The sequence below is a fragment of the Thermobia domestica genome, chromosome 10, assembly GCF_964235325.1.
Source record: "Thermobia domestica chromosome 10, izTheDome1.hap1.1, whole genome shotgun sequence".
NCBI lineage: Eukaryota > Metazoa > Arthropoda > Insecta > Zygentoma > Lepismatidae > Thermobia > Thermobia domestica.
The window spans coordinates 187,898,409-187,910,555 of record NC_137463.1 but is presented as its reverse complement, the minus strand read 5'-3'; the positions used below and the strand labels follow the sequence as shown (position 1 = coordinate 187,910,555).

General features: G+C 35.7%; 1 protein-coding gene across 1 annotated transcript in view; it reads right to left on the bottom strand.

The window, feature by feature from the left end:
• Window positions 1-10,943, bottom strand: part of LOC145662120 (uncharacterized) — a 59,429-nt gene extending 48,486 nt beyond the window's left edge. Inside the window, exon 1 of the mRNA XM_081727455.1 lies at window positions 10,675-10,943. Coding sequence (XP_081583581.1) covers window positions 10,675-10,788 — 114 coding nt within the window. The 5' untranslated portion in view covers window positions 10,789-10,943. The remainder of the gene's footprint in view (window positions 1-10,674) is intronic.
• Between the last annotated feature and the right edge of the window lie 1,204 nt (window positions 10,944-12,147).

Below are 12,147 nucleotides of genomic sequence, written 5' to 3'. Positions count from 1 at the left end.
CGAAGACGACAATTAGGACAGGAAAATCACGAAACTGTGAAATTTGGGAACGCATCACTTTCGACCTTAAGTAGCCTTTATGGTGTATCTCCTCCCTCAATGCTATAATTCTCTTCGAGTGTAGTGATAGGCCAACTGGAACATGGGAGAAGGGATAATTATTTCCCAATATTTGAAAAGAAACTTAGAATGGAACTACTTGTAAACAGACCGGAGACATCGATGCTTCTTGATAAAAGATACAGGAAAAACAGTCAATAAAATTAAATCTGAATTCAACTCGATTATTTTGCTCGATTTGCTAAATTTTGCTACCAAATTTCCCTAGATTCGTGAAATTGCTTTCAATCTCTGAATACCGGAAACTAATAGACCACAAAAGCAGGAGTAGAATGGCCAACATTTTTCCTTTTGTTAAGAGTACATACAATCTGGAAATTAGAAAACTAGAATGAGTAGATAGATTGAAGTTAGGGATAAGGATAAAACGTAAAAGTAAGGTGAATACTACTAATGACTACACAATCCAAATATTCACATACACATGTGAATTAATATTCCTCCGACGTAACATTGGTATTTTGTGGTCAAGAAGTCAGACAGTGACGGCGTCAAATTGAATCTATCAAATGATGGATGAAGAAACAAATGTGATAAGTAGACACTAATCTGCACACTGTCTCCGTTTTGTAATATCGATAATTTGAAAAAAAAAAAGTACATAAAATCAAACTCATGGTTACAAAACAGAAATAAATTATTGTTTTATTTAAACTTGTAATCTAACCTTATGTCTACAGAGGAAGTACAAAGTTGGACAATACCAGATGAGAAATCGTCTTAAATAGTATAAAATATTTATGTAACGAAATTACATGTATAAACAAGATTCATACAAATAAAATAAAATAAATTTAATAATAACAATAAAGCTGTGAGATGTATTATCATTCGAATATATGGAAAAAATTCCTTGTTCCATAATTTTTATCAACTTATATGATATATGGTAAATAGAGAGGATGGCAGCTAAATACATGCAAACTGAATTCTTCTAAAAATATAAACAAGTGCTATGTTTACGACTAGACTACATAGTTCATCACAATGTTACAATATTGTATTATCTACATTCAAACTGCAAACTATCCTTTCGTATGCTTATCTTCGCTCCGTTGCATATTGTTTTAAATGTGAAATTGAAATAAGGATTTGAAATTTTTGCTTTTCTTTCCTTTTTTAAATTTTGTTTGTGAATATTCAGTATTTAGTGGTTCCAATTCACTTCACTGTTTTCAGTCTATGTCAGTGTTGCTTCCTGTAAACGGACAAAGCCGTTTCCACACTCACTTTTCTGTATTTCATGGAGTTAATGGCGCACTGTATTTTAAAAATGATGTATTCTTTTGTAGTAGTTTGCAGATTCACTTTTCATGATTATTTAATGTCCTGAATTTCGAAAAACTCGAAAGTGACATTGACAATTGGTCTTTAGATTCGGAATCAATATTCACCATTTTTCGGCCTTTTTTAATGTCATCTCTGCTAATAGCGTCGTCAGGACACGAAAAACAAAAAGCAAATTTATATTTGTTTGTCTGTTTGTCATAGTATAGTTCTGTATCTCAAGTACGAACAGAGTTAGGGACTTCAAATTCGGAATCAGTATCCTCGATTTACTTAGTTTTTTTTAATCTCACGACCTCTCTGTCAGCAGCGACAGCAAAAATCTTCTGTAGATTCATAAACAAAACGAAATAGTATGTTCTACATACAAACTGTATACTGTATTTGGGGCAATACCGACACTCTAAGGATTACCACTACTAGACGATGGTAATGACAGGTTTCTTACAAAATTACTTTTATCATTTTCCCTGACTTTTCCCTGGTTTCCAGATGCAAGACCAACCATTTTCCCTGACCCACGGCATTTAATAAGATAACAGTGTACTGATGACGAATGCCTGTAAGAGCAAAATAAAGGTTTGGGCCAGTGGTTCTCAACCTGTGTGCTGCTAAAGATCATCTACTTTCCGTTTGCAACACTATACAGTAGTCACAGAGCCATACAAAAGGCTAATAATAGTAGACAAGCAAACCAGCGTAAGCTAATCAAAGAACTGCTATTTGAGCTAGTGAAGAAACTCTATAAGACATCTTCAAATAATATTATACATTAACTTTAAACTTCTTCAAAGAAGAAAGAAAAAAAAAGGGCAACCTTCTTCCCAGTGAGCAGCTGTAACTTATGAATTCTTAAAAAATATCAACAAATTGCTTCTGTTAATTTCGAAGAAAATAAGACCCGCTCCTGAAAATTTAGTAAACAAAATGAAATTAAATGAAACCTGTAACTTTTACGTCCCATGGTTATGCCGGCTAGGCTAAAGGAGACGGTGATGATGAGAAATGAATGAAATGGTGGAAAGAAGAAAGTAAAAGGAAACGGGAGAATCTCGAGAAAATCCACGCACATGGTGTTTGTCCACCACAAAGCTCACTTAGCGCGAGCTGGGATCGAACCAAGGACCCCAAGCACCAGAGGTGAACGCTCTACCACTGAGCCACTGCGGTCCCATAACTTATTTGCCGTTATGACCAAGTGAAGAATTTCTTCTTTTACAAAACGCTGCAATAAATTTACAATAACAGTGAACAATTCTTCATATAAGAGAGGGGCCATAGGTTTTTCGGCCTGAAACTTAGTTTAAAAATGGTTCTAGCTCCAACGCCACAGATTTGAAAAATGTAAGTTTAGCAGGCATGAGAGGATCTTGAACACCTGATTTCACTTTATTCACGGTGCAATTTTGGGAAGTTTAGTGTCAGGACTTTCAATGAAACCTTTCAAATTTTCAAACATTTTTAAAGCTCTGTCTACACAATCAGCATTTTCCACCCATCGAACATCACAAAATTTTTTGGGAAACAGAATTTCCTCTGAACTTTCACTGTTCGTACAAAATGAGACAAACACTCCTTTTTGGGCTGGTGATTCAATAAATAAGTAATAAAGACTTCGTAAAAACTTGTTGAGGTTCCATTCAACCATTAAATGTCCCCTTAAAAGAGTATCGAGTAGCACATGCAAACCACAGGATCCAATCTGTAGAAGCTTGGTTTCACTTTCCTATATTTATATATATATTTCAGTTTATAGAGAAGTTAGAAACTTCCAATTGACATTGAGTCCATCCATGCTTATCTGGAATATCTTGGTCAAATCAAAACCCTTTGAGGAAGCATCTTTAAATTTCAACAATAAATCACTTGCAGTTGCGCTATATATTAAAAAAAAAAAAAAAAAGCAAGAGGTCAAGTACCTTGTTGTAACACGATATTCAATTTTATCCCAAAATTGCACATGCAGGTCCATTTGACCTTTCCCAGCAATTTTGTAAAACGCTACAATAAAATATTCACATTTTTCCAAGCTGTTTGTAAGTTTGACAATACCATAACACATAGTGTAGTTAAATTTAACAGGCCCCATGTGAAAATTGATACTGCCTGGAAACAGTCTGAAAACGAAAGCCATCGTTTTAATACGAATTGTAACTATCTTTGCAGTTGAAAAAAAAATCATATGTTCCTTTAAAATATTACAAATTACCACCTGAATTTCAGGATATAATATATTAAATCTTCGATCCAAGCTCCAAGTTATGTACAAAAAAGTTCCCAAAATGCTTCCTGAAAGAAAATGCTAACAACAGTGTTTGTTACGGCACACTGGAGCATGTTTTGTCCTCAGTTTTCTTCATTGGCATCGGCATTTAAATTTTATTATATATTCTAAAATAAAATAAAATAAAATAAAATAAAAAATGTTTACAGTCTATTACGCTGTGAAAAAGCATACAGTAGTAGCAAACTGCCCTTATTTGCTTAACAGCACTTCTATATTATTATGTTCTCAGCAGAAAAAAAGTCACCATTTATAACGCGAAGTGTAACAAATCAAACTATCTTCATGAATTACATTCTTAATATTAGAAATAATGTTGTGTACAACGATACATCAAGTAGTAACTACAGTACTTTACTTAACGAGTTTACATAGCCTACTATAAATATAACTCTTGAAACTCAACGAAAATAATTTATTTGTAGTTCTTCTTTCAACAAATAATGACTGAATTTCTGGCTTATCTTAACAAATAGATAAGACGGACAATAGTTTCATTTCCTGAGAAAAATCCCCAATTTTTCTTGATTTCTAGGTTTTCCAAGAAATTTCCCCTGACATTTGCCCTTCGTTTTATTTTCCCTGACTTTTCCCTGCTTTCCCTGTTTTCCAGATTTGTAAGAGCTCTGTAATGAATTATTAAAGAAACAATTTATAGCCCATGATTATGCATACTGTTTCAACAAGTTAACAGACACAATACATGTCACACAAAAACAATGAGCTATTGTGGAGCCACAATTAAAACTAACCTTGGAGAAGTGTTGGACTTCCCTAACACCAAGGGGAAGATCGGTAGGTTGTTGAAGTAACTTATTAAAACTTTACGTACTATAATAGGGCAAATAATAGTTCTACAACATTCATACAGCGGTATGGATTTGGGAATGTCCCACGCATTAAAAAAAAAAAAAGAAAATAACAAGGAAGAAAAAAAGAAAAGAAGAATCGCAAGCAACAGAGCACAGCTATCGTGAAATAATGACTACTTCCGTGATGTGAACTGGCAAACTTCGTTTGTCACAAAGACAAAAGCAGTGGCAACCTTTCTTTCACATAGCTAATAACAGGGTGCTTGCGTGTATAGTGCTACATACATTATGACTAGGCTGCCGTGACAGCCACAGAAGTGCTACCACCATCAGGTAACCTATGTTATTTAGACGATGCTGAAGCGTACAAGAAAAGAAACTATAAGAAGGCAGTTATGATATTAAACTACTATGTTTAACATTTTATGCTATCTAAACTAGACCAAGAAAACAGATGATTCCTCACATCAAACTAAGGAAAAAAGTACATATGGACCCAGGCCCGTATCCACGAGGGGGCTAAGGTGGGCCGGGCCTCCCTAAATTTTCACTGCCCCCTTTAAAATTTTCACGGTAGGCTTGCAAATGAACTATAATATGGTTGGGTCGGGCCCCCTAACTTCTACTGCCCCCCTACATTTTTGGGCTGGCTACGGGCCTGTGGACCTATGATCAGAATTGCATATTCAGAGCTAGGGCTGTCCAAAACCGTGGGAAAATGAACTTTGGGGCCCAATAGCTCTGAAACTATTAGTCACTGAGCTGAGGCGGCATGTTATTATCTTAGACATGTAATCTGCTCTATCCAAAAATGCATAATTCTGAATCGTTCAGTGGCGGCGCAAGGGAGTCCACCACAGGAAGTGGGGTGTCCCGGATATTCCGTTAGGAAAGATGGATCCGATTCATGAAAGATGGAACGACGTCCCAGCAAGTAACAAGAAGTCGATTACAGACTATTAATATTTTGAACAAAATCAAGATGGCGAAGGATTTTTGGTGTGTTGTGCGTGGTTGCATAACCACAACAGGGACTGAATGATAGTGGATAAAATTAAATTAAATAAAATCATTACATTTGCACATTTATGACCCACAGTTACGACCTGGAGACAGACATTAATAATACTTAATGATTTTGGAAGAATTAGTGGAATGAAGATTTGCGTATCCCCCGAAAAAAAAAAAGTAACTTCGCAATTACAAATAAATTGTCACCGTCTTCCACCTTTTGAGGCTCTACGAGGAGTTCCTCAAAGATGTTTGCCTTCAGGTCTTCTGTTTTATCTTGCCCTCGAGCCTTGAATCCATTCATTATATACGCATTATATGACCGACACTCATCCCTTTCGCCAATTGACCGCTATTCCCTTTATGGATGATCTGACTATTTCTTGCTCGAGTCCTCAACAACTCATGTATGTGTCACATCAATCAGGGTTGTTCTTTCATGCAAGTGGTCTTAACCTCAACGCGCAGAAAACAACGGATCTTTCTGTAAATAATTTTCATACTTTATTACCTGACCACCTGTCCCAATCGTTTGATCATACGACCCACAGGACTATTTTAGGTATTTCTTTCACTACTGAACCAACCCATTCCTACGAATACCTATTACTACGAACTTTGCGTATGCAGCTAGCAGATAATCGCTTGAGATCTCTTATGATTCCTAAAAAAAATCACTATTTAAATATGTATGTCAGGTCTAAGTTATGGTACACTACCTGGATTTTTCCACTGCCAGAAAAATATGCTTGCCAAATTGATTCACGCTATAAATGGTTTAGTTGGAAAACTTACATGTTTCTTGTGAAAAGGCAGGTGTTCTATCTTCACTGTGATCATGGAGATTTCGGTGTTTTTATTGTGCGTAACAAATGCCTCGCATTACATACTACCACAGTCAATTATGCTATTTACCAGATTAGCCTTAGAAATCCCAAGTTATTTTAGGTAATAGTTATTCCAAGTAATAAGTAGCTGTAATAGTTTTCATTTGACATACCTCAGACCCTTCGAGAATAACAACATTTTTTTGGTGGTCACATTGTTCACTTCGTATCGTATTAAACACAAACATGTGATTTAACCGGTATTTGGAGTCACTTGAGATTTCCTCCCTCCTATTTTCGCTTCTTTGCAATATAGTGATCCATAATAATATAATGATCTATTATTATGGTGGACAAGCATCTTGTGCGTAGATTTTCTCGGTATTTTCCGTTTCTTCTGACTTTCTTCATTCCACCATTTCATTCATTTCGCATCATCATAGTCTTCTTTAGCAACACAGCATAACTGTAGGACGTAAAACTCTAAAATTTCATTTTCATTTAACGTATAATTTTAAAATACTGTTGACAATCTTAGTTGGCAGCCTCTGGTTATAACAGTGGATAGTAAAGTGCGAATGTCATTATTGTTCGCTAAAAAGGGCGGGAAAGGCAAGAACGATGAAAAAAGAAGAGGGAAAAGATATGTCGAATTCACTGATGTTGAGGATCTATATCCTGCAAATATTTTCTCTTTTTTGATGTTTCAAGTCAGGAACAGAAAGATAAATATGATAGGAATACTCTCTTGGGAACACCTTCCTTAATGTATCAAGTAGCATTTACCCTGCAGATTGATTAATTTACTTGTCTGTATGCCCAATGTTACCGAAAACATATCAAGTTACTTTACAATTGCTGAGTAAATTCCTTAATATTATTCTTTTTCTCTATTGAAAGATATATTTTTGCTTTGATTGTTAATGTGTGGCTGATCGAGTAGTTTCTTTTTTTTTCTAATCATTTCTTTTTAAAAATATGCTATGGGAAACATGTTTGAACTAGGGAGTAAGGAAGACGGTTTCCATTATTTTCAATAAAAGTACCTTTTCTCACCCACATTAGCTCTAAAAGTAGCTGAACCCCATGTGGAAGCAAGTGCCCGAGGTTAACCACGAAGGCGGTTCAGCAGAACATATTTATATGGGTTGTTTGCGCACTCAACTTACAGTAGTTGTTTGTGGACAAAAGGGGACAAATCTTTTTGTTGGAAAAGTGAAATTTCGTTATTTTGTGCCCTCCAAGGCGACTCCCTTCCAAATGCACAAAATATTACATATTTTAAATGTCTGATCTGTTTCGTCTTTAATCAATTTTGTTTCAGAGGAACAAGACCATTAGGGTTTGATCTGTAGCCATTATATAGGCAGATAGTTAATATTTTAATGGAAATAACGTAGAAAAGTGTCATGTATGAAATCAATATAGCATTGGACCATCTTTCGCCCTTAGAACAGCTCTGATGCAACGTAGAATGAAGTCATAGACGTCGTGAAAAGTAGCAAGTGTAATATTACACAATTCTGCGTGCAATACATCATTTAGTTTCATTAGAGAGGATGGAGTTAGAAATCTTTGCCGAATTCTTGTCTCTCAAACGAACTACAAATGTTCAATTACGTTCAGGTTTCAGGATAGGATGAATCAGGATAGGTGCTTAACTTCGTTTTGATGTTCCTCACACCACACCGCAACAGGTCTAGTTGTGTGAATGGGCGCATTATCATACTGGAGAATAGCGTCATTGCCCTGAAGTAATCTGGACCATAGGATGAACATGGTACTCTAAAATGACGACACAATCACGAACAATAAAGACTCAGTAAGCATCAGCACAGGATCCACTGAAAAACCAGCATCACAGAGCCGTCGCTAATTTCACGATTGGGTGGAGACACTGCAGATTGTACACTTCTTTGAGCGTTCGCCACGTAAAAACACGGCTCGTTGTTTGAAATAAGGTAAATGACGACTCATCCGACCATATCACACGTTTCTAGTCATCAGCGGTCCATGTTGCATGTTTGCGGCATCATGTTGTATCAGCGGTCTCCTATCGTGTAATGAAGAGTGAAAGGACGATACATAACTCATGTCCTGAACGAGATTCTAACTGACAACGGAAACTCTTGTGATCGCCAGCCTTAAAAATTTAAACCTCACGACCTGCCGGTCAGCAGATGTTGATTGGTTACAACTAATACTAACCAATGTGAAATTTTCAATTTACAGCATATATAGGACATGCTGTGTTAAAGTTAATTAATTTTAAATTTAAGTATGACATTAATGGAGGGAAATACAGGACCTCTAAGGTCTTGATCTGATCTCAAAATGTTATAGCTTGTAAACAGCTAACAGTGATTGAATGAAACACATAGTTTCGAATGAGAGAGTTTTTCCAAGTTCGTATCATCCGATTTTGAAGTGCAATATTGACACTTTAAGGAAATAATACAAACTTGTTATAAAATGCAAAATAATTGTAATTACAAGTTCTCAGTTCACAAATGTTCAATGTAACTTTCTCCGGCACACATCAATCAATAGTCACACTCTTCTCATGTATTTTACACTAACAGGACTTGATGGGCCTTAGGCTAGTTTTAGACGGAAGCATTTATCGTAGCATTTCTCGTAGCAAAAATCGTATCATCGACATCCTACCGTGTAAAGTAGCAAATGCTATAGCATTTCCCATGCCATGGCATATCCTATGGCATTTCTTGTCGATAGAACCTGCTCTATTTCGTAGCATTTTCCCCAGCATTTCTGCTCCGATTGCAGCGCCGTGGTGTGTTAAAAGGAAGCGATGTGTGGGAAATTGAATTGTAGTAAAGATAAATGAGTTGGAGTAGGGATACTATTATTATGTTGATTAAAAAATATGAGAAACATCCTTGTTTGTACAAAGTTAAAAGCGTGCAGTTTCACTATACGGATACACACAGAATTTCATTAAAAAAAAAAAAAAACTTTTTCGTTTCATTTATAGGTGTGCTCTTGCATTCTCCGGTGCAGGTTCACTTTAACAGGTGGTAACGTGTAGTTTTACTATACGGATCCATAGTATAAGTAGTAGTAGTAGGAGGAGGAGTAAGTAGTAGTAGGTGTATTCATAGTAGTAGTAGTAGTAGTAAGAGTAATAGTAGTAGAAGTAGTAGCAGTAGGAGTACTTAGTAATAGTAACAGTAGCAGTAGGTGTAGTAGTAGTAGGAATAGGAGTAGGAGTAGGAACGGGTAGTAATAGTAGTAGGAATAGGAGTAGGAACGGGTAGTAGTAGTAGTTGGAATAGGAGTAGTAGTGGTAGCAGTAGTAGTAGCAGCAGTAATGGGAATGGGTTAGAAGCCCTGAAGGGGATGGTTGGGTTCTGTTTTCGATACAAAATGGGGAAATTACAGACTTGCCAAAATTTTATGGCAGCTTATTGAAAATTACGTGCATTTCAGGTTCGACTTTAATTTCTATATTTTCACATAAATACGCATCTCAGATGTAAGTGCACACCATATTTCCATTACTTATACACTACTCTATTAAAACATTAGAAATTTCTTCTGTAAATTTTAAAATCTATGGATCTGTATAGTATAACTGCACCGTTAAAAGTCCTTTGTATCATAATAACCATGTGCGAAAAAGGGCTTTAGAAGAAATAGTGACTGAAATATCTGTTTTTAGTTTTGGAGCCATAAGTGCGCTCTTCTCCAGTGATTTGTTTGCTACGTCACGACAAAATGCTTATCAAAATGCTACCGTGTAAGAGCACAATATACTTTTGATGCCATAGAACATTATACGAGATTTTTGGCAGCACATCTGCTACGAGAAATGCTACGATAAATGCTTTCGTCTAAAACTGGCCTTATGCAGAGTCGTTTTAATACGTGATTAGTGCCATACTAAAGAGTTCGACTAACGTATATTTCCTGCACTAGTCAGTCGTTTAGTATGACGCTAATCGTACTTCAAAACGACTCTGCATAAGGCGGGATGAGTTGACTGATAGTCGGCGGGAGATATCACCAGCGCGCGACGCTCTTACCACTAGCGACAGTTCCTCACTAACTAAGTGAAACTTTAACTCTCTCTTTCGAACTGTAAGTGTTCTCTTCAAGTACGATTAGTCGTTACCAAGCTACAACACTTTTAAATTGGATGAAGACTTTAAATACACTCTGTACTACGATCATAATTTAAGATTACTTAAAATAGGTCGAGCTAGAAATGGAAACACTTGAAGCCAGAGTAATAGTTTCTACCTTTATCTTATGTTTCATCACAGAGCAATACTCAAAATACTATATACTTTACTTGAACAATATAATTTACCTGAGCACAGCGTTTGGCCCTTTGGAAGGCCACTGAAGTTACAAGTCCAAAGATTTTACAAACAAGTGGTCTCTTCACTCTTCGAAGACGAACTTTGCCTCTTAATTCATCCATTAAGTAAATTTCCTTGTAAATTTAGACACACAAAAAACAAACGCAAGTTGCAAACTTTATTCGGTGGGATAATTCTATTTTTCTTTGTTTCTTTCAGAGCTTCAATTCGCTAGTCGCTTTTCACACCTCCTTGTGGAAGTATATTCTGCTTTGCAGATTAGTGCACTGTAGTCTTAGAAATTAATTTCCTCAATAAAAATATGTCAGCATTGTTTGTAGATTATTTCTTGAACTTTGTTTCCAAGTTGGCGAACAAAATGTGAATTTTCAGTTTGTGTATAACGATAAAATTAAAAAGTACTGAACAATACTAATTTTTTAATGTTCCGAAACATGAACAGTATTATCTTAAAATAAATACGAGGCACGTAAAATTGTATCTTCTAAAAAGGCTTTGCATTTTAATTTACCTCACATTGTGAATATAAATTATTTACATACATTCCTAATTTAACGATTGCTGATTCACAATGTAGAATTATGGATTGTAAGTGACAGTTTGTATTTTATTAGTGTTAATAGTTAATTTAAATAAATACACATGAAAATTAGCATAAAGTTAATTAAGGGTAGCCTATACAGAGTAATTCTAGTTTTGGATAATATTTATTTCGAGTTAAGATGTTTATAAGTTATTATTTATGTGTATATACTTTGTATATTCTACATGTATTTCCTTTAGAGCATTTATTCTCCTACTTAGCTTAAAGAATCTCTTTGCTACTTTTAGTTTATCCATCTAGAAAAATAAGATTCTGTTTCAAGCAAAGCCAGCCCATTCGCCTATAGGAGGAAGAGATGGAATATATTGCTTTCCGTCCAGGAAAACTTCTTCCTTGCTATACTATGTAGTTTTTTTCTTGACTAGCTTTTTCTTAGAGAAGGGTAGAAGGCATCCCCTCTGGGGAGAGTATATGAGCGACTGGGAACTATTCAGTATATCTTCAATTGACGTTAGAGAATCATTCGGTAAAGACTGCTTGTTGGATCGATCCACAGCACTTTTGCTGACTGTTGCCTTAATGATGCATGTAGTAGGGAATTATAGGGTCCCTAGTAACTTTAATTTTGTAGAACTTAGATGAGTAGGTCTGAGTTAAGAGTATTAGTTTTGTAATATGAGACTGCTCTCTTCAAAGATAGGTTTAGTAAGGATTACCCTTGATAGACTCTTCCTTGAATTTAGATCATTATTTTAGAGAGATCTAGAGATTTGTAATGTTTAATCCTACTCCTAATATGGACATTGGATTTTGTACGTTTCTGAGAGTATTTAAGCTCTCGAGTGAGACTGGTCTTTAGTAAGGCAGGCTGTAGGTGAACTTGTTGACGAATCCTAGGTTTCGGTTTCGAGCACTA